The 20,917-nt window shown below is 42.4% G+C and overlaps 1 protein-coding gene across 1 annotated transcript in view; it reads right to left on the bottom strand.

The window, feature by feature from the left end:
- ITGA8 (integrin subunit alpha 8) overlaps positions 6,626 to 20,917 on the bottom strand; it is a 170,773-nt gene continuing 156,481 nt past the window's right edge. The window contains exons 28-30 of the mRNA XM_021064834.1: positions 19,869 to 19,970; positions 11,381 to 11,503; positions 6,626 to 9,645 (exon numbers count right to left, since the gene is read on the bottom strand). Of these exons, the coding sequence (XP_020920493.1) occupies positions 9,559 to 9,645; positions 11,381 to 11,503; positions 19,869 to 19,970 (312 nt within the window). The 3' untranslated portion in view covers positions 6,626 to 9,558. The remainder of the gene's footprint in view (positions 9,646 to 11,380; positions 11,504 to 19,868; positions 19,971 to 20,917) is intronic.

Here is a 20,917-nt window from a genome sequence, read left to right as displayed (position 1 = left end):
CTGTGCTGGATGGTGAGGATGGGAAGCAACAGCCCCAAGGCAGGGGCTTCCTTGAGCTTCGCACTTGGTGACCAGCACGCCTTAGTTTCCAACCAATGAGGAATCGCCTCTCAGATGATAAAGCTTCCATCTGGAGTTGTCGCTGTGGCCCAGTTGAGTTGGTGACCCCGCTTGTCTCTGGAGTCCCTAGTGTGATCCCTGGCTCACTGCAGTGGGTTACAGATCTGGTGTTGCTGTAGCTGTGGCATAGTTGCAGCTGCAGCTTGGATTCCATCCCTGGCCCAGGAATTTCCATATGCCGTGGGGGCAGGAAAAAAGAAAAAAAAAAAAAAAACACCAAGTCCCCTCACATTTCTCTGAGAATACGATTATTATTTCAAGGGGAAGGAAAAATGGAGAATGAGTATGTGGGTGGTGGTGAGGAAATTGAAGAGTGGAGCAGAGGAGTAAATTATATAAAAATGCAGTTTCTTCATCTTCTAAGGGCGTGATGGCAGTAAGCAAGGGGAAGACACCCAAATATTTATAAATCTATTAGAGATTAGCAATGCTAGTATATTACCTGAGTGAGGAGAAATCAAAAGTCTGATATAAAGATACATTCTTCAAACCCTTCAGCCTATCTTTAATTTTTTTAGGTTTTTATTTTTTTAAATTATAGTTGACATACATTGTTCTGTAAATTTCTGCTGTGCAACAAGGTGGCTCAGTCACACATATATACACACATTCTTTTTCTTACCTTATCCTCCATCATGTGCCATCACAAGTGACTAGATAGAGTTCCCTGTGCTATACAGCCAGATCTCATTGCTTATCCACTCCAAATGCAATAGTTTGCATCTACTAACCTCAAACTCCCAGTCCATCCCACTCCCTCCTCCTTCCCCTCCCTGTTGGCAACCACAAGTCTGTTTTCCAAGCCCATGAGTTTGTTTCTTTTCTATAGAAAGGTTCATTTGTGCTGTATATTAGATTCCACATAGAAGTGACATCATACGGTATTCGTCTTTCTCTTTCTGGCTTACTTCACTTAGTATGACAGTTTCTAGTTCCATCCATGTTGCTGCAAGTGGCAATATTTTGTTCTTTTTTACGGCTAAATCGTATTCCATTGTGTATATATACCACATCTTCTTAATCCATTCTTCTGTTGATGGACATTTAGGTTGTTTCCATGTCTTGGCTATTGTTAATAGTGCTGCAATGAACATAGGGGTGCATGCATCTTTTCCAATGTAAGACTTGTCTGGATATATGCCAGGATTGCTAGGTCATATGGTAGTTGTATATGGTTTTCTGAGGTACCTCCATATTGTTTTCCAAAATTGTTGTACCAATTTACATTCCCACCAACAGTGTAGGAGGGGTCCCTTTTCTCCACAGGCAAAACATTCTCTGACATCAACAATACAAGTGTTTTCTTAGGTCAACGCAAGAGAAATAAAAACAAAAATAAAGCAATGGTACCTAACCAAAATTAAAAGATTTTGCACAGCAAAGGAATCTGTAAAAAAAAAAAAAAAAAAAGACAACCTATGGAATGGGAAAAAATAGTTTCAAAGGATGCAACTGACAAGGGCTTAATCTCTAAAATATACAAGCAACTTATGCAACTCAGCAACAAGAAAACTGACAACACAATTGAAAAATGGGTGGAAGACCTGAATAGACATTTTGCCAAAGAAGATATACAGATGGCCAACAGGCACATGAAAAAATGCTCATCATCACTAATTATTAGAGATATGCAAATCAAGACTGCTATGAGGTACCACCTCATACCTGTTAGAATGGCCATGATTAACAAGTCAACAAATAACAAATGCTGGAGAGGGTGTGGAAAAAGGACTTATCCTTAATTCATACGTGCTTGGCCATCTTGGATTCACTTGTCAAACTGTTCTACACCCTAGAAACTTTTTTTCTCTTTATGGCTGCACCTGTGGCATATGGAAGTTCCCAGGGGTTGAATTGGAGCTGCAGCTGCAGCCTACGCCACAGCCACAGCAACGCCAGATCTGAACTGCATCTGCAACCTATGCTGCAGCTTGTGGCAATGCCAGATCCTTAACCCATTTAGCAAGGCTGGGGATCAAACTCACATCCTTAGACAAGGTTGGGTTCTTAACCGCCTGAGGCACAACAGGGATTCCTACACACTAGAAACTTTGAAAGAGGAAGTGATGAATTGGACTGTACCCTCCTCCCAAAGATGCTGAAGTCCCAATCCCTAAGAATCGAAGACGGCGACTGGATTTGGAGAGAGGGTCTTTACAGAGGTAATCAAGTTAAATGAGGTTGTTGGCTTGCACCCTCATCCTGTATGGCTGGTGTCCTTTAAAAGGGGGAGACATGGACACAGGCACAGAAGGAAAACACAGACAGAGAGAATGCCCCATGAGGAGGGAGAGGGGAGTGATGCCTTTACAAACCAGTGAAGCCTCAGACTACTGGGAGCTACAAGCAGGGTAGGGAAACAGTCCCTTTCCTAGTGCCTTCTGAGGGGGCGTGGTTCCGCTGATACCTTGATTTGGACTTGAAGATTGGAGGATGGTGTGATAGCACCATTTTTTTTTTGTTTTCTGTTTTTTTTTTTGTTTGTTTTTTTCTAGGGCCACATCTGTGGCATATTAAGTTTCCCAGGCTAGGGGTCTAATCAGAGCTGTAGCTGCCTGCTTACACCAGAACCATAGCAATGCGGGATCCGAGCTGCATCTGTGACCTACACCATAGCTCACGGCAACGCTGGATCCTTAACCCACTGAGCGAGGCCAGGGATTGAACCACAACCTCGTGGTTCCTACTCAGATTCATTAACCACTGAGCCATGACAGGAACTCCCAGCACCATTGTTTTAAGCCACTCACTTTGTGGTACTTGTGATGGCAGCCCCAGGAAGCTAATACAGAGGAGACGTGGAGTTTTCAAAAAGGAAAATTCTTAGAGGAATAAAAATTGTTAAAGTTGCTCATACCCTAAAGTCGATTCAGTGAGTAAAAGTTGAAATCTAAAAGTTTGAAACTGCTACTGTTTAAACAAAACAAAAAGAAAACCCAGGAGTTCTCAGTGTGGCTCAGCAGGCTAAGAACCTGACTATTATCCAGAGGATGCTGTTTCAATCCCTGGCCTTGCTTAGTGGCTTAAGGATCTGCTGTTGCCGCAAGCTGTGGTGTGGGTCCCAAATGCAGATTGGATCTGGTGTTGCCGTAGGTGTGGTGTAGGCCTTCAGCTACAGCTCTGAGTCGACCCCTAGGCTAGGAAATTCCATATGGCATAGGTATGGCCCTAAAATAAAAGCAAACAAACAAAACCCCAACCTAAAATTTGGACAACAGGACAATTTGCTGATGACTTGATGACTTGGTTGTTCCTGCATGAAAGTGCACAGGCAAAATAAGCCATGGCACAGAGATATTAAGAACATTCCAACTATGTCATATCATGGCATGTGTTGAAGTTAAATCCAAGACTTTTTATTGTTCAGAGGCACATATTTTGGACTACGTTTCCATATGGATTTTGGCCAACAACCCTAAATAACAGAGTACTTATAAACAATTTTAAAAGGCAGTGTGTCAGGCACATGGTATGTTGGGGGTTCTGTGGGGGGTTGGGGGAGTTTAACACAGCAAGTAGAGTCCTAACATTTGTATTCTGGCAGTTCTGAACTCATCATTGACTTAAGCATCCCTGGAGGGCATCGTGCAGATTTTACTTAGCTCCAAAATGAGTTTCAAGTTGTAAGCCTGTAAAACTTTCATGCAAAAAAAAAAAAAAAAAAATCAAACATTTTAATGTCACCTGAGTTCTGAAGGAGAAAATCTGCTTTATTTGAGGGGGAGAACTTTAGGCCCGAAGGAGGCACGGTCTTGGCACACATGGAGGGCAACTCAAGGATGGCACATTTTGGCTCTTCCCTGAGGGCACCAGGATGTGGCGTTTGATGGAGGTAACCATGACTATGGTGCAGCTGTCACACAGGAAGTGTGCATCTCGGGAAGGAATTCTCCCTTGTCACACAACTCTGCACGGCATGATCCTGCTCTCATCTTGTCCAGTCTAGGCGCCCACATCTCAACTCATCCTTTGGGAAGTACTGATGCAGTTTGGTGCCTAGATATAAAATGGCTGGAAGTGACAAAAACACCAAGAGAAATTGTTGAGAAGACTGAGCTCAGACACATAGCCAGTCACAAAACATTTTGCTCCTCTGCGAGATGAGGTAAGCTGTCTTTTTTTGCCCCCACTGTGAGTGTGCTCAAGCCTTAACCAGTGGGGCTGGCCCCTTATGGATCATTCTGCGTGTCTTGCAGAGCAGACATGCACCACTCAGACAGTTTGTACAGGCATGATGCATGGATCTTCACCGATATTCCTGAATCTTAGTGTTGGTTTTGCATTTTTTAAATCTGCAATACGTAGGCACCTCTGGATGACCCTGGGCTTTTTAAAGTGTGAGGGACAAGGAGTCTGAAGTGAAGGATCCATCCTACTGCTTGGTTTTGACTCGAAGCAAAGTGTCCGGGCACTGGGTTCTTTTCAGCAGAATTCAGAAATGCCAGCTGGAGCGTGGCAAGGGGTTAAATATCATTATGACCAATAAGTTGGTCTGCATTGAATGACTGATAAACATTAGAACTCAGAATTCAGTGTATATATTAAATGGACTGAATTCCAGTGAAATACAAATTAAGCTAATATTTGAAGCCATCTACCCAAATATTTGAAAAAGATGGACAGAATTATGAAGGAAATGGTATATTTAAAGCAAACTCACCAAGATCTCTTAAGAAACAGCATATTATCCATAACTACAGAAATCTTCATATATATTAATCAAACCACCTCACTCTTGTGGAATTCATTCACTGAAATAGCCAAAAAGAAGTCTCATGTATGAAAGTATCCAATAAGCATCCAATGTAATGCCTTTATTTTATTTTTTTTTTTGATGGCTGCACCTGGGACATATGGATGTTTCTGGGCCAGGGGTTGAATCGGAGCTGTAGCTTTGACTTGTTCTGCAGCTGTGGCAACACCTGACCCTTTAACCCACTGTGCCAGGCCAGGAATTAAACCCAAACCTCTGCAGTGACCCGAGCCACTGCAGTTGGATTCCCACCACTGCACCACAGTGGGAACTCCTAGTGCTATTCTTAATCTATGAATCTATGAACAGGTATGTCCAAGAAGAAGGTTGGTTAAACAAGTGATGATCTACTAATTGAATAAAACATTGGGTAATTATTACTACAAAACGATGTGAACACTATAATTTGGAGGATATAGAAATGTGTTTGCTCTGTGATGGGAGCACATTGCAGAAGTATATGCTCCTTATGGTTACTAGTGTACATATGCATCTCTTCATTTACTCACTTTAGAATGGTTTTTGACCTGTGTAACAGATACTGTGTGAGGTATAGGAGACACAAAGGAGAAAAAAATATGGTTCCTGCTCACACAGAGGGTCAGTCCAGCTGGAAAACAGTCATGAGAGCAAATGGAAAAGCATAGTAATTCACAAAATGCCATTGGAGGACAGGAGGAGCCTTTTTTTATTTTTTGACCCCACCCATGGCATGTGTAAGGTCTCCGGGCCAGGGATCGAACCCGTGCCACAGCTGTAACCAGAGCCACAGCAGAGACACTGGATCCTTAACCTGCTGCACTACTAGGGAACTCCAGGAAGAGCCTTTGAGTTGGCCCAAGACTCAAGGGAAGACTTCATAAAAAAGCTAAAAATTTTATATGGACAAAATTTGAAAGGTAATATAGAGAAAGAAATCAGTTATATGAAAGTGTAGGTATTATGGGAGTTCCCATAGTGGTGCAGCAGAAATGAATCTGACTAGAAACCATGAGGTTGCAGGTTTGACCACTGACCTCGCTCAGTGGGTTAAGGATCATGCATTGCTGTGGCTGTGGTGTAGGCTGGCAGCTACAGCTTCAATTAGACCCCTAGCCTAGGAACCTCCATATGCTATAGGTGTGGCCCTAAAAAGACAAAAGACAAAAAAAAAAAAGTGTAGGTATTAGAAATGACTTGCGTTTTTTTAAACATATGTATTTAGATTCAATCCATATACCGTAAAACTCACCCATTTAAAGCATACAATCCAGTGCTCTTTAGGATATTCATGCAAATATCAGCACAATCTAAGTTTAGAACTATGTTGAACATTCCAAAGAGGTGTTGTTTTCTTTCTCTTTCAAATTTCTTCCACTGTTAAATGTTTTTATAATAAAGAATCAGGAGTTTCCGTCGTGACTCAGTGGCTAGCGAATCCGACTAGGAACCATGAGGTTGTGGGTTTGATCCCTGGCCTCGCTCAGTGGGTTAAGGATCCGGCATTGCCATGAGCTGTGGTGTAGGTTGCAGATGCAGCTTGGATCCCACGTTGCTGTGGCTCTGGTGTAGGCTGGCAGCTACAGCTCTGATCAGATCCTAGCCTGGGAACCTCCATATGCCGTAGGTGTGGCCCTAGAAAAGACAAAAAGACAAAAAAAAAAAAAAAAAAAAAAAAAAAAAAAAAAAAGAAGGTGTAAAGACAGAAACCTTTGATGTCTGCCATTGTGGGAAAGCTTTATGTTGCTTGTGAAACAAACCACAAATACGTCATGTCTTTAAGTTTTCATTTTATTAGTGACAAGGTAAATAGGTACATGAAAATCTTCACAGATACCTACATTCATACTTAAATAAAACAAGAAAAGAGTTGAGTTCAAAGAGTGGGGCTTCAGGGGTGACCAGTCCAGGTTATTTACTTTATAAAAATCTCCAAGTTTATAAAACTTGATTTGCCTATTTTTCCCATGTCTTAAAAATCAGCTGCTAGAATTTCAAAAGGCATGTCTGAAATACAGATTCTAAGAGAAGCAAGATACATTATGTATTATAAAAGTGATTGGCTCCTTTTTTTTTTTTTTTTTTTTTGGCTGCATCTTTGGCATGTGGAAGTTCCCGGGCCAGGGATCAAACCCACACCACAGCAGTGATCCGGGCTGCTGCAGTGACACTGCCAGGTCCTTAACCCACTGGTTCACCAGGGAACTTTGAAAGGGAATGGCTTTATATGAGCAGATTCACTCAGTGCGTGATTAGAATATTCTCCATGTGGAGGGACACTCCAGAACTGATGATTGGAGGGTTCTCCTGACCTCAGTTGGCCCCCCTTTCTCCATTTGCACATCCAAAGTGGCAGAGAAGGCCACCGTGCACCTTGACCCCCCTCTGTGAAATGTCTGTAGGTAGCAGTGCCTGTCCCCCTAGTAGGGGGACCATTTTTGGGTGAGCCTATGAGGATGCTGCAGTGTGCCTTTAAAGCCCTCATCCCTTGCTCTGTGCGGGATCCCAGTCTTGCTCCTGGCATCTGGAGTTGCCTCCAACTGTCTGTATGACCTGACTCTAAGAGTTCTGAGTCCCTTCACAGAGGTGAGCTTGAAAGGCAACAAGGATCCTTTAGGACCAAAAATCTTGAGGACTTATTCTCTCTTGGCCAAAAGTCAGGCATGATGACAAGAGCTGGGGCAGAGAGAGACCAGTGTACATGACACAATTGGAGAAATAGCCCTCAGGTTATCTCCTTGAGATAGGCAGCCACCTCCCTGTGAACCACTGTCCCCAGACACCTAACACTGCAGGCCTTCGTGGGGAGGGGGGTGCGACCCTCAAACTCTCTGAACTGTTTGCAGTTCTCCTCCAGTCAACCACACATGCTGGGGGCCAGTCTTCGGTCCCCCACAGCCCTGACAGTGCTACCATGACAGGATCGAATTCACAAGCAGGCAGAATATGAACCGTTTCGTGTATTTGTCCATCTGCCTTTCATTTGGTTTCTAAAGAAGTTGTGCAGCTGTGGCCAAATGGCTCGACTCCAGGTTAAGGCATGACCGAAAATTTAGTGTCTGTGAGTTTGGCTCATCTTTCAAATAGAGTGTGATTGTTGAAATTGGGACATAAATTTTCCAGCTGCTTTGTAAACTGAAGGGTTTTGGTCTGCTGGTTCTATCGCACTTATGCTTCGGGATATTAATTTAAAAAAAATACTAATGCCAGTGTAAACATGCTTTTGATACATAGGTCTATAAAGTATTGCACATAAATATAAAATTTGTTCAGCATTTCTTCATAATCATTTTTCATTGTCATAAAAAGGATACAAAATTGTGCAGACTGTAGAAACTTGGCTGGTCAATTTTACTTAAAAACGATAATGTTACACACGGTTATGGATTATTTACAGGAGTTTTCAACATCAAGTTTCAGTGATGGTTAAATTCAAGATGATGGGAAAATAGCCTAAGTTAAGTTATTTTTCCAAAGTTGGGTACTATAAAGATGAACAGTAAAAATGAACAGTAAAGTTGGAGTAGGCAATTCTAAATAAAATTCTTAGGAAAACTTTTTCTAGGTGCATCTCACGTCTGCCTAACTTGACATTTCCTCTTCCTTATGATGTTGAACCTGTCTTCTCTGTGAGTGTAAGTTTGAGGTATAGTAGAAAAAAAAGTAGGTATTTAATCCCAAGCTAAATACTGGTGTTGCCTTTTACAGATATTAACAATAGTATGTGCCCCAAATTACTAAATTGCTTTTTTATTATTGGACTCCAGGAATTTCACTTTTAAACACCCCCTCCCCCCAAGGTTGAGAGTCTCTTGAAATCTGTATCTTGCTAATTAAGTGCACGGAAAGATTAGTGTTTTGTAAAAGGAAATATCACTGAAACTTTTTGCAAAGCTAAATTAAGCAGACGCAAGTCCCTGGCAGGTGTGAATAAAAGCAAGTTCAGGTCAAAGGCAGCAAGGTGTTGAGTGAGACGGTCTTCTAATACTAACTGGCTTCTCCTCAACACTCTCTAAATCCTGAAGAAGCTCCATTAAAGGACGAATTCTGCACGAAACGGTTATCTTGGAAGGACATTTTGTAAGAGATTTTGAAAACCAGCGAATCAAATCTGCATTTCTGATTCCTCTAGCGGATCTGCCCAGAGCCAGGGGAAATAAATAAATAAATCGTCACCCCCACTTGCAAAGACTCTCTTGGCCATTTCTAAAATTCTTTCACAGTACCAACAGCATATGCTTGTCTCCCTGAGCTGCAGTGTCATTAGAAACATTTCTTTTCTGGAGGGAGGTGTCAAATATTCCGCTGGATACAGTAGTGTGGGAAGGTTTGGTCCAGTTCATGTCCTCAGTTCGATCATCACTCAGACTTTTGTCTTTGAGACATGGGTGGCATTGACCTGGACAGCAACCTCACGTCCCCACACCCATTTCAAAGCGTCTGCCAGATACAGAAGGACTGAAGCAGATGACCCGATGGCTGATTGTTTCCCTGTTCCCCAGGATGCATCCTTTCTGCAGAGGGTCACTGGGATCCAGGGCAAATTCTCCAAAGCACAGTGTAGGTGAGGTGGTGCTTCCCTCGGGGGGTGGGGCTTCCGTTTCCTAGGATGTCGGCAGGTACACGCACACCCTGGTTGAACTCTCATGACCCTCTTTGAACTGGACCAGGGTTGTTGGTGTTTTTGTGGTCTGTGGTTTTCCTTTTCACGCCTCAGGGGTTTTCTCATTGGTCAGCTGTTCCCTGTCGGTCATGTCATCTTGGGGGGGTCTGGCTCTGTCAAAGAAGCCGCACTAGGAAAGAGAGAAAGGGGCTCTCAGGTCCGGTCAGTCTGAGCACTGGTGAAACCCCTCATTCTCAGAGTTTTTTTCCCTTTGTGTGTTTTCTAAGGAACCCGGCGCTCTGTGAATATAGTCTCCCCAATTCTCTAAATTAGCAGGTAGAAAGAGCTCCTGCTTTACCTGCAGAGAGGAATGCGTTGCATATGCAGTGTTCCTGTCCTTTCTGCCCTATCATTATCATGGGAGATGGCTCGTTTTACAGAAACCTTCGTTTTATAGAAACTGCTTATGGACCTTGTCGATTTTCCTGGGATGACAGCACCCTGACCCCAAGATCCTCTCCCTGCTCTTTCTACATGTTTCCTGGAGCCTGTGGCACTGTGAACTGCTGGCCAGGGAAGGGAGGTTCTTGAAGACTCCCTAGGGATAGACTACAGGAAGAAGCAGAGAGGTGCTTGCATCCCTCTCTGCCCTATATACGGATTACGGAGGAAAATGATAGCATCCCTCTCTGCCCTATATACGGGTTACGGAGGAAAATGATAAGGGTCCTTTATTTCAGTCCCAAAGTGTGTGAGTGACTTTCCAAAGATCAATCAGCAGCTCAGGGAAGAAGCAGTTCTAAAAGAATCTTCATTCTCCTGAATTTCAAATGAGTGTTTGGTCTAGGAGAATACAACCTTTCCTAGAAACCTAGAACCTCAATTCTTGTTGTTTCTTAGGTTAGAAGCCCAATTCCTTGGGTGTGAATTAAAACTATTGAGTCCTCTTTCTTTTGTAGGACCAGTGCAGTATTCTGTCAATTGCACCATACTGTTGCATCATTTATGGACATAAAGTTACCATGAACAACTGACTAACACAAAAGTCTGTTACTAAAGTTAGATGGTACACTAGACCTGTCTGGACTCAGGATGGCACAAAACATCTGATAATGATCAGGAAAACCATTATTTAACTCAGAAGGTGAGGTTTTCTCAACTGTTGCTTCAAAATTAAAGTACATTATGATTTTGGAGAACTGCAACAATATCAGTTAACTAGGATGCGACTGGATTAATTACTCTTACAGCCATGTCGTAGTGACACTGTTTCTAGTCTGAAGCGGAAAGCTCTGTCAAACTTGGCAGTATTGTTGGTTTGGGGACCAGACGTTAATTCCTATTGTAGACTTTTAGCACAAACTTCAGCATAACACATGAAAAGGGTAAGTTAAGACTTCTTAATGGAGATGAATGAGTTGGCAAGACCAAGAAAACAAGTCCAAGAATATTATAACAGGTGTGATCTATGTGGTGTACTGGAAAGCCCATTTATCAATTACTATATTAATTGCATCTGTGTTGTGTTTCTAGTGAAAAGTAAGTATCGCTGATAGAACTGTGTAAACAAAAAGCTTCAGATCTTGATTCATTAAACAAGAAAATGAAGACTTCATAATAACATGATCACTCTAAGCATATTGGAAAGAAGATCACAGGTCTTAGTTAATAAAATCTAACTCTTTATATTTATTTACAAGAAATCTCAAGATAAAAGCAGCATTAAACACCCTCAATCTTCTTAAATGTCAGTTACACAAGCATATGAGGTTTGCCAAAGCAAACAAGGCACAATTTTCCCTTGAGTCCCACTGTTAGAAATCCCCTAATCATGCCTCTAGCCTTGTCTTCTTAAATCCTGGGTATGTCCTTCTAAAAGGCCCCTTAGTGGCCTCTCGACTTGAAAAGAAAGCAAATATACTTACCTTCCATAAAGCCAAGGTTAAAATGGCCAGAACCAGTAACCCAAGAAGTATTGCCAGTATTATTACCCATAATGGGATGGAGAAGGAAACATTTGGGGTGGCCCAAATTACCGATGTTTTAATCTGAAAGGGGAAATAAAGGAAATAAGCTCTAGTTTGAAAACTGTTTGATGAAACAGAGCAGTAACTACTGATATAATACCGAGGATACTTCTGAAAGGATCCATGCCATCATTGAAATCACCCCAGAGGAGACTGGAAGATTTACAGCACAGAACATGGAATCTTAAAAATTAGCACATTCTCGGCCCCAGGTTGGGAGCACATCTAATTGCAGACACTTGGTGGGTGTTTCGTTTCCAGCAACTCAGAAATCCTAGACTAGAATTGAGGTGGACCAAGAACCAGTAAGGTGGAAAGGAATGACCTTCATTTGGGTTGGACCTTTTATGGCAAAAATGGCTAAACAATAGACCCTTACAAGAAGCCCAGCCTGCCCACACATGTTTCTCCACAGAACTGGGCTCATATTCCCGAGAGGTGAGCCTGCAAATAAGCACAGACGGCTGAAGGTGGGAGCAGAGTAGAAATCCCCTAGTTCCCCATTTTACAGATGAGAAAACTGAGAACAGAGGGGCTTCGTGCTCCGTAGGTCTCATTCGCATCACGGCCCCTTTATCCCTTGGCTCCGAGCTCCGTCAACAAGGAGCATCACTGTGCTATCCATCACAGCCATGTAAGGCCAGCCAGCTCGCATTTTAGGAGAGTAACCGCAGTGAGCAGAGTAAACGCTAATTGCCCTGAGGTGTTGTGGCTGCCTTCGGCCTTAAATCTGATTTGCAGTTGCTACTGGAGCTCACCTTGTTTCCCACTGGTGCAGAGAACTTGGAGGAAAAGGAGACCTTCCCAGGGGGGCTGCACATCCCCTGTGTGGACCCCCTCTGCCTCCCCATGTGGGCCAGAGGAAGCCCTGCCATTGCCAGAGTGCTGGGGACCTGAGCCCCTGGAGAACCTCCACCCCAAACCAAAAACAAGGAGAGACCCAGCCCTTCGCCCAAGCAGGCCTATCTGGTTTTGGAGAAGTAAGCGCTGCCTCACTTTAACTACATTGATTGGAAGGATCTGGAGCCCCGTCCCGAGCCTGGAACACCAGGCCACTCACAATTCTCTAACCCACTGGGAGGTGAGGATGAACTCACAGTGGGCTGGGGGCTCTGGTGCTCTCCCCGGCTGGAAACACAGGCGTTTTCACAGCCTGGGCCCAGTGTCAGGTCCTGGCTCTGCTCAGGTCTTTCCTTCCTCTTCCTTCTCAACTAGATCTGAGCAACTTGTCTACACTCTTCTTAGCCTGTCATGGTTTTTATTGCTTCTTCAGCATGGGCCACTTCCCCTGTGCCAAAGACATACTGATGGCTTAACTCACTTGATTCTCCAGCCCCAAATATGTTTTTGTTGTTTTTAATTTTATGGTTGCACCCACAGCATATGGGAGTTCCTGGGCCAGGGATTGATTTCAAGCCAGAGCTGTGACCTACACTGCAGCTGCAGCAACATTGGATCCTTTTAACCTACTGTGCCAGGCGGGGGATTGAACCCATACCTCTGCAATAACCTCATCTGCTGTAGTCAGATTCTTAACCCCCTGCACCATGGCAGGAATTCCCCAGATATCTCTGGTATCCAGGCTGAGCCATGTCGGTGATAGTGACACTGCTAGGATTCCACATGGCCAGGACTGCTCGAGACTTGACACATGCCCTCAGCACCAAAACGCTGGTGTAGCCTACTCACCATTATACCTTCTTCCTTTGCCCGTGAGCCCCTCTGGCCGGCGTCACCCCTATTCATCCAACACATCAATAGGTAGTGAAACATTCCATGACTGCGATGGATCACGCTCACCCAACTTGCCACCGTTGGAAGACAGGTCTCATTGTATAAGTACTGAAGAAACGCAGGGACTCAGAGCATCACCAGGCCACGTGGATTCTGCAGCCTAGGCCATTTATTCTAAAGTGGCCCTGAGCATGGATGTGGCCAGAGGAGCAAGTCGACAACTAGGTCACTTCTGTATCATTTCTCTCTACATCCTTGTCCCTTGGTGAGTTATGTCTGATAATGTATGAATCAATGCTCAGTCCTAGATCTTGGGGTGCTCAGAAAAAGGGCACAGAGTGATACTTTAAAACGACCCTCTGGAGTTCCCTTCATGGCTCAGCCGCTAATGAACTCGACTAGGATCCATGCAGATGTGGGTTCGATCCCTGGCCTTGCTCAGTGAGTTAAGGATCCTGCGTTGCTGTGAGCTGTGGTGTAGGTCGCAGATTCGGCTCAGATTCCGACTTGCTGTGGCTGTGGTGTAGGCTGGCAGTTGTAGCTTGAATTGGACCCCTAAGCCTAGGAACCTCCATATGCCGCAGGTGTGGCCCCCCAAAAAAGAAAAAAAACCCCGACTCTCATATTACTGGGAGCAGACCTATATATACAGTTGTAATACTGCACACTTTAGAATTTGGAGCTCTAAAGGATGGCAGTGGTCATGCATTCCCAGGCCAGTTCCAGGGACCTAAGAGAGAGAAAATCTGGAGCCGTGGACAGACACTTCAGAGGTTTCTTGAAACCATTTATTCCCCCAAGCCTTAAGTCTACTGAGGAAACAACATGGTTTCAGTCTATATTTAGAGCATGTGTTAGAGATCACCAAAAAAAAAAAATTTTTTTTGGCTGGATCCAACCTGCACCTCAGCAGTGACCCGAGCCACTGCAGAGACAACTCAGGAGATCACCCAACTTTACTAATAAGTAATTTACAGAAGGACAGGCAACAATCCATTTCCATTTTCCCTCTTCTGAGTTACCTCATTTTTATTTTATTTTTTTTGGCCACACCCATAGCATGTGGAAATTCCTGGGCCAGGGATCAAACCTGAGCCATGGCAGTGACTGGAGCTGCTGCAGTGTCAGTGCCGGCTCTTTAGCCTGCTGCACCACCAGGGAACTCTTGATTTACCTCATGAATAGCTGAAGTCACCCTTCAATATTTTTTTGTAATATAGGAAATGGTCCTAGTTTTGTATGTTAAAAAAAAAAAAAAACTAAGCTAAAGGAGTTGAAATAAGGGTCATAGACCACAGACTGCACAAATTGTTGGTTTAATAAAGAAGCGGAATGGAATGAGTGAACAGCTACTGAGGACTTTGCTGGGTTTCTTTGCCCTTAGCTATTGCAGGTTTCAGTGTATGTTCTATAAAACTGATCTGCCTGCAGAAACAGACGGGGGGGTGGGGTCACTCACAAAGATCTAATAATGATATTTGATGGGGTTTCTTTTTGCGACCAGGATGGAAAAATACAAATAAAGCATTCAATTGAATAGGATATACTTAGTAGGGTTTCTAGAAGCAGAAAACAGCTTTTTAAGTTAAGATTACAAAATCCCCTGGCTTTTTGCTTGTATTTGCTTCCTAAGATTGCAAGAACAGTCTTAAAATAGTCTGAGAGTCAATGATCACTGCTGTCCTTATTAGTTCCAAAATTCTAAAATTCTCACCCCCAAAATGGTTGTCTGCTGCCAGGAATATTATGTTCATTTGAAACATACCACTTCATACGCTTTCTCTGAGCACTTTTAGTGTAAGGATTATGCATGTCACATACATTCACCATCTGTAATTAAAGGGAGGCATTAATAATAATTAAGAAGAGGACGGGATGTAGAGTTTTAGTGGAAGGCAAGCAAACTCAGTGACTTTGCTCCCACACCTGCATTCTGCTCGCCTTGCCTGCTGCCTTTAGGACTTCTCTGTGGCACGGAGGCGGCTCGATTTTATCTCTTTGACCTGAAATGGGTGCAGCTGCAGAGATCTCCGTCGCCCCTGGTGTTTTCCTACACGTATCTGGGTTTTTCACTGTACAGTCAAGAAGTTGCTATACTAGGGACAGTAGACATACAGATCAGCAAGAGTACCCCAGAACATATCTTCGCTTTCCAGGGCAAGGAACTAGATGGATGCTGCTGGGAAGAGGAGGATGCATCACATGTAACACATCATTGGAAGAGTCATTTGGGTCTTCCGGAGAACTCAATGATTAGTAAGTTAAGTGACATTCACATCTGTCGAGGGCAACAGGGCATTTCATATGCCAGTGGAAACAGGTAAAGCCAAGCTTTTCCTGAAACTCAGTACTCTGTATAAACTAGAAACTTGAACTCTACAGGCAAGCTGAAGAGGGAAGAAATATAAGCACTTTTACAGGCTCCACATTTATTTAAATGTGTCTTAGTCCTGTGCAAACCCCAAGATGGTTTGGGGGAAGCTTGGTGACAAGATAAAATGTAGAAAAATACCTAAACTTTGTTATGCCTAATATTTATATTTGTCTGCAAGCTCATATTGATAAGCCATAAGAAGCTTAGATTATCCACTGGATAGTTAATAATGAGAAAAATAGATCTTAATTTCTAGAGTTTCTAATGACTGATCTACAGTAAGATTTGTCTTTCATTTCAAATAAGATTTATTAAATACCCCACATTCTCTGAAGCTCTGTAGGTATTATCAAGAGCTTCAAGCTAGAACCTTGTATAAGACCAGTGCTGTCTAACAGATGTATAATGAAAGGGAGTCCTGATATGGTACAGCAGGTTAAGGATCTGGCATTGCTGCAGCTCAGATTTGATCCTCAGCCTGGGAACTTCTATATGCTGTGGGTACTGGGATATATATACATATACACATACATATATATTTTGCAAGCCATGCGTGTCATTTAAAATTTTATAGTAGTCACATTAAAAATGAGTTAAGAGAAATATGGTGCATTCACTTTAATAATATATCTTATACAACCCTTAATATCAAAATTATTCCAACATATAATTGAAATAAAATATTCATAAAATACTTGACATTCTTTTTTTTTTAAACTAAGTCTCCAAAATCCAGCGTTTTTTTTTTTTTTTTTTTTTTTTTTTAACCCTTGCAGCATGTAACACCTGCTAAATTTTCATTGGTTATAGTGACATGCAGTCTTACCCAAAAACTAAAGCTGTGTTTAATGGCAAAAAAAAAAAATAGCTTATACCCCTATGGTTTTAAACTGAGGTGAATTAAGATGAAATAAAACTGTTCAGTTCTTCAGTCACTCTACCCACATCTTGAGTCCTCACCATCCGTGTTGACAGTGACCCAGTGAGTGGCTACCATCTTGGATTGCACAGAACTTTTGCATAATCTCACACAGTGATGTAATTAGCCAAATTATCCAAATCTTTCCTAATTAGATTCATTTCTCAAGAAGGTGGTCCCAAGGGAAATGATGGAGTATATTTAGGGCCAAAGCTTTAATTGAAGAATATGAGTTTTTGACTGCATGTTTTCATTGCTTTCAGAAAGAGGGTCATGTGGTGTAACTAAAGCACATAAAACTTAGGGAGAAAAATTCCATTTCATGCCAACTAATCAACAAACTGTTTTCATTTTTTCATGCATCAAGAATGTGCAGTTATTTAAAGAAATAGTATAAAATTGTGGCATTCACTTGCTATGGCTATCGGCAGTTTTAGGAAATGGGATCCATAAATTGTAAGCAGTTTAGATGTTCTTAAAGTGATGCTAAGTAGGGAACATTTAATCGTAAATTTTCATCATGTTGTAAATTTTGTTGTTCTTTATTATGATGGGAAGGCCATAAATAAGTCTTTAATATGCCTACATTTTATCATTGACATTTAGGGTATGTGTTTGTATATTTTGATAAAATACCAAGGTAGAAGGAAAAAGCCTCCTTGCATTTGCAACTGTAATTAATGTTGACATCTGTATTTATGTATCACAAAATCTTAAGTAAACATACTTCAGTGGGGTCACAAGAATGTTTCATATAAATGTACCAAGACACCCTACCTACAGTGCCGTTTAGAATAAAATCATAACATGAAGTAGACCAGCTGAACACACATTTTAACAACATTCAAATAGCCCCATGAGATAAGAAGTCCCTATGATAAGTTTGAACTCCACGCAAGTGCTTAATGAAAGAATTCCATTTTAAGAGCCTGAAGTTTTGCTAACAACTCAAAAAGTCCAAGAGACTCACAGTTTATGCATGAGTTTTAATTTTTAAAATGAAAAAGAAGTTTGGCCATACCCACAGCTCATGGAAGTTTTCAGGCCAGGGATTGAAGCTGAGCTGCAGCCGCGACCTATGCCACGGCTGCAGCAATGCCAGATCCTTAACCCACCGCACCACAGCAGGAACACATATGTATGCATTTTTAAATAAGGTTTTTCCTGAAGTATTTTATAATACCTGCCTTTAGAGTTACACCAGACAATAATATTCTCTTCTAGATGTAGTTAGGGAATTTGGCTTTAGTCACATGGCACACAAATGCCAAAGTTTATTAATAGGCAAAAGTGTTCAAGGAGTTCCCTTGTGTTGCAGTGGGTTACAGATTTGGTGTTGTCACTGCAGTGGCTAGGGGTCACTGCCATGGTGCAGGTTTGGTCGCTGGTCTAGGAACTTCCACATGCTGTGGGTTCAGCCAAAAAAAAAAAAAGTGTTCAAATAACAAATTTTTTTTTTCTGTGCTATAATGATTCTGGGCTCAGTCCTGTCCCTTTACATCAGGCCACCTTTCCCTCATCTCTGAACATGATGAGTGTCAGCTCTCATGAAGTGTTCATTGGTTACAAACACCGATCCTGTGCCAATAGCCAGTGGGGTTACTATTTCCTTCAACCCCCTGGAAAGCTTATCTGGGGCTCAAGAAATGGTTGCAATTGTGACCATGTGGGAAAGGAAGGTCAGACAGACTCATCGTTACACCCAAGGGCATTGGAAAACAGGCAAATATTCTTGTCTTATTACCAAGGAAAGAACCAAGAGGTGTGGATTGGAGCTCTCATGATCCTCCTACCACCTAGTCCAACTGACGCTACCACCTGAACACGATTCCTTTCTGCTGGGTCCTTCTCAAGATAAGAATGACAAGATTTTTGAGACACAGAAGAAAAAAATCATCTTCCAGCTCAAGCACAGTTTTCTCAAACCTGGTGATCCCAGCTAACTTTCTACTGGCAAGATCTTCTATAATCCATCGAGGGTTGGGAGACTTGGAAGTTTTTCCCATAACCTTTACATAAGTGGTGAGGTCAGTCATCTACATCAGACAACAAGACTTCTTAAAAGATGCACTAACAAGGGTGTCTCTGATCATTTTGTGGATCTCTTGAGATGAGTTGAGCACAGCAGGCTGTCACCTGTGGCCAGTTCAGAAAGAAGCAAGCCTGTCGATGGAATTGACTGTGCCATATGTTTCCGTTGCGGGGCACGTGCTCAGAGAAAACAAAGGACCCAGATTTATCTCCCTGAGAGTTACAAGCCTTTGAACCTCCTCAGACGAACATTCTCTATTTAAAACCCCAAGCCTCTATTTTCTAGGTAGACCATAAATCCAAAGTATAGCAGACAACTCGTGAGAGAAAGAGAGCAAGCTAAGTGAAGAAAGATGTGGCAGTGCTTGCTTGCAACGCCACCAAAGTTTGCTGAAATAGTTAGACTGTGGGAATATATGGACATTTCCAAGTGGGTTTCCTGGACTTGGCCAGAGAAGGTAAAGACACTTTGGGAGGGTTACATTGCTGAGATTATTTGGCTATTGAGACTATTACTGAGACTACTATTAGTGAAATTTAGCTCATTTTAGATACAATGTTGGAGATGTATATATAATTGTAACAGTCTTCTTAATAATACTTTCTGGTAAATGTGGCTAATAGCCTCAGGAAAGTACACAGAGTGATTTCTGGAAGGTTTCCAGTTAGAGCGAGGTGGAGTTGGGATGGCACTCCCAATGAACCTGTTTTGAAATCTGTGGATTCTCCTCTACTCCTGCGTCCTGGCGCTACAGAGATGCCACCGATCCTGTTGTGCCACAGCAGGAACTCCACCAGGCTTTCTTTAAAATGAACAATCAGTGTGATTTCATTATGATGATTGTTACTATCTGGATTTCTTTCAAATGAAATGGCCGAATTAAAAACAGTCCTGGAGTTCCTGCTGTGGCGCAACAGGATCAGCAGTGTCTCTGGAGCACTGGGATGCAGGTTCAATCCCTGGCCCAGCACAGTGGGTTAAGGATCTGGTGTTGCCACGGTGGCGGTGTAGGTCATAACTAGGGCTCAGACTTTGATCTCTGGCTCAGGAACTCCATGTTCTGTGAGGCGGCTCCAAAAAAAAAAAAAAAAAAAGCGTTATTAGTCTAACCCTGTGACTTTTTGGGGGATAGACATTTACAATGAAGGTTTAAAAATCTGATCAAATGACAGCAAGAAATTTCCAGACTGAAGTAAGAAAGTAATGATCTGAGGAGGAAAATTTTTCTCAAGTCAATGTGATAAGCACTTAAACCCAGCACAAGTGAAAATAAATGATTTTAAAATAATCTGACAAATTATTTGTACCTCTATATTTTGATACTCACTGCTATGCTGCCTTCTGGGAGTTTTGCTGGCTGATCTTTATAAGGCATCTTCTTAACTTCAAAGGACACCAGGGATGCAAGAGAATAGGGATCATTTTTCCTCTGAAATCAAAAATATTTATTTCATGTAAAGGTTTTAAAAGTTATAATAGCAGCCAGCCAATTATTTTCAATGTTGTCCATTTCCAAAGCAAAGGTTTCTCCTTCCTTCTTTTCTCTTTCTTTTATTTTTTCCTCATCCATCTATCCATTCATGATCCATTCACCCATCCATCATCTAGCCATCATCCATTTATCCATCCATAAATCACCCACCCATTTATTATCCATCCATCCATCCATCCATCATTCATCCTATATCTGTCCAGGCATCCATCCAGTCACCCATCCAACCAACATTCACTTTCTTCTTATTTCTAAAGATAATCTGTCTTTTAACAAAAGACCTGGCACAACATGGTTAAAATAGAAACAAAATCAGAGTTCCTAAAAGGGCTAAGAACAAGTGCTATTAGTAAAGAACATAATGGGGAGAAGTTCCCTTGTGGCGCAGCAGGTTAAGGATCTGACATCACTGCAGCGGCTCAGGTGGGTTCAATCCCTGGCCTGAGAAACCTCTGCATGCTGTGGGTGCAACCAAAAAAAAAATTAATTTTTCCGATCAGTATACACATTCACGACATGGGCAAAACCAAACATAATGCAGCCAATCTGTGAACTGAGAACTGTAAACTTCTTTGCCTGGATTAGGAAGGCAGAAAATATTTACCTCATTCTGGCTTGTGCGATCAAACCATTAAAGACTTCCAGTATCAAGAAAGCTACAGATGGGGGGAGATTGGCCATAATGCTCTGCCCTATGGCAGTCGGCTTCCAAGGCTGGTATAAGCAGAAGCTGAGGCGGGGGTATAGAAGTTTAGGCTACGGCTGTGGGTAAACACAAAGTGACGTGTGCCAGTCTCTCTGGAATCTTTGGAGGTGTCACGCTGCTCTGGTAGAACTTCAGACTGGCCCAGCTGATTGTTGTGGTCTGACGCTACTTGTGCTAA

This window comes from Sus scrofa, chromosome 10 (genome assembly GCF_000003025.6).
Source record: "Sus scrofa isolate TJ Tabasco breed Duroc chromosome 10, Sscrofa11.1, whole genome shotgun sequence".
NCBI lineage: Eukaryota > Metazoa > Chordata > Mammalia > Artiodactyla > Suidae > Sus > Sus scrofa.
The sequence above is the reverse complement of the archived record's forward strand: the minus strand, read 5'-3'. Positions and strand labels throughout refer to the sequence as shown.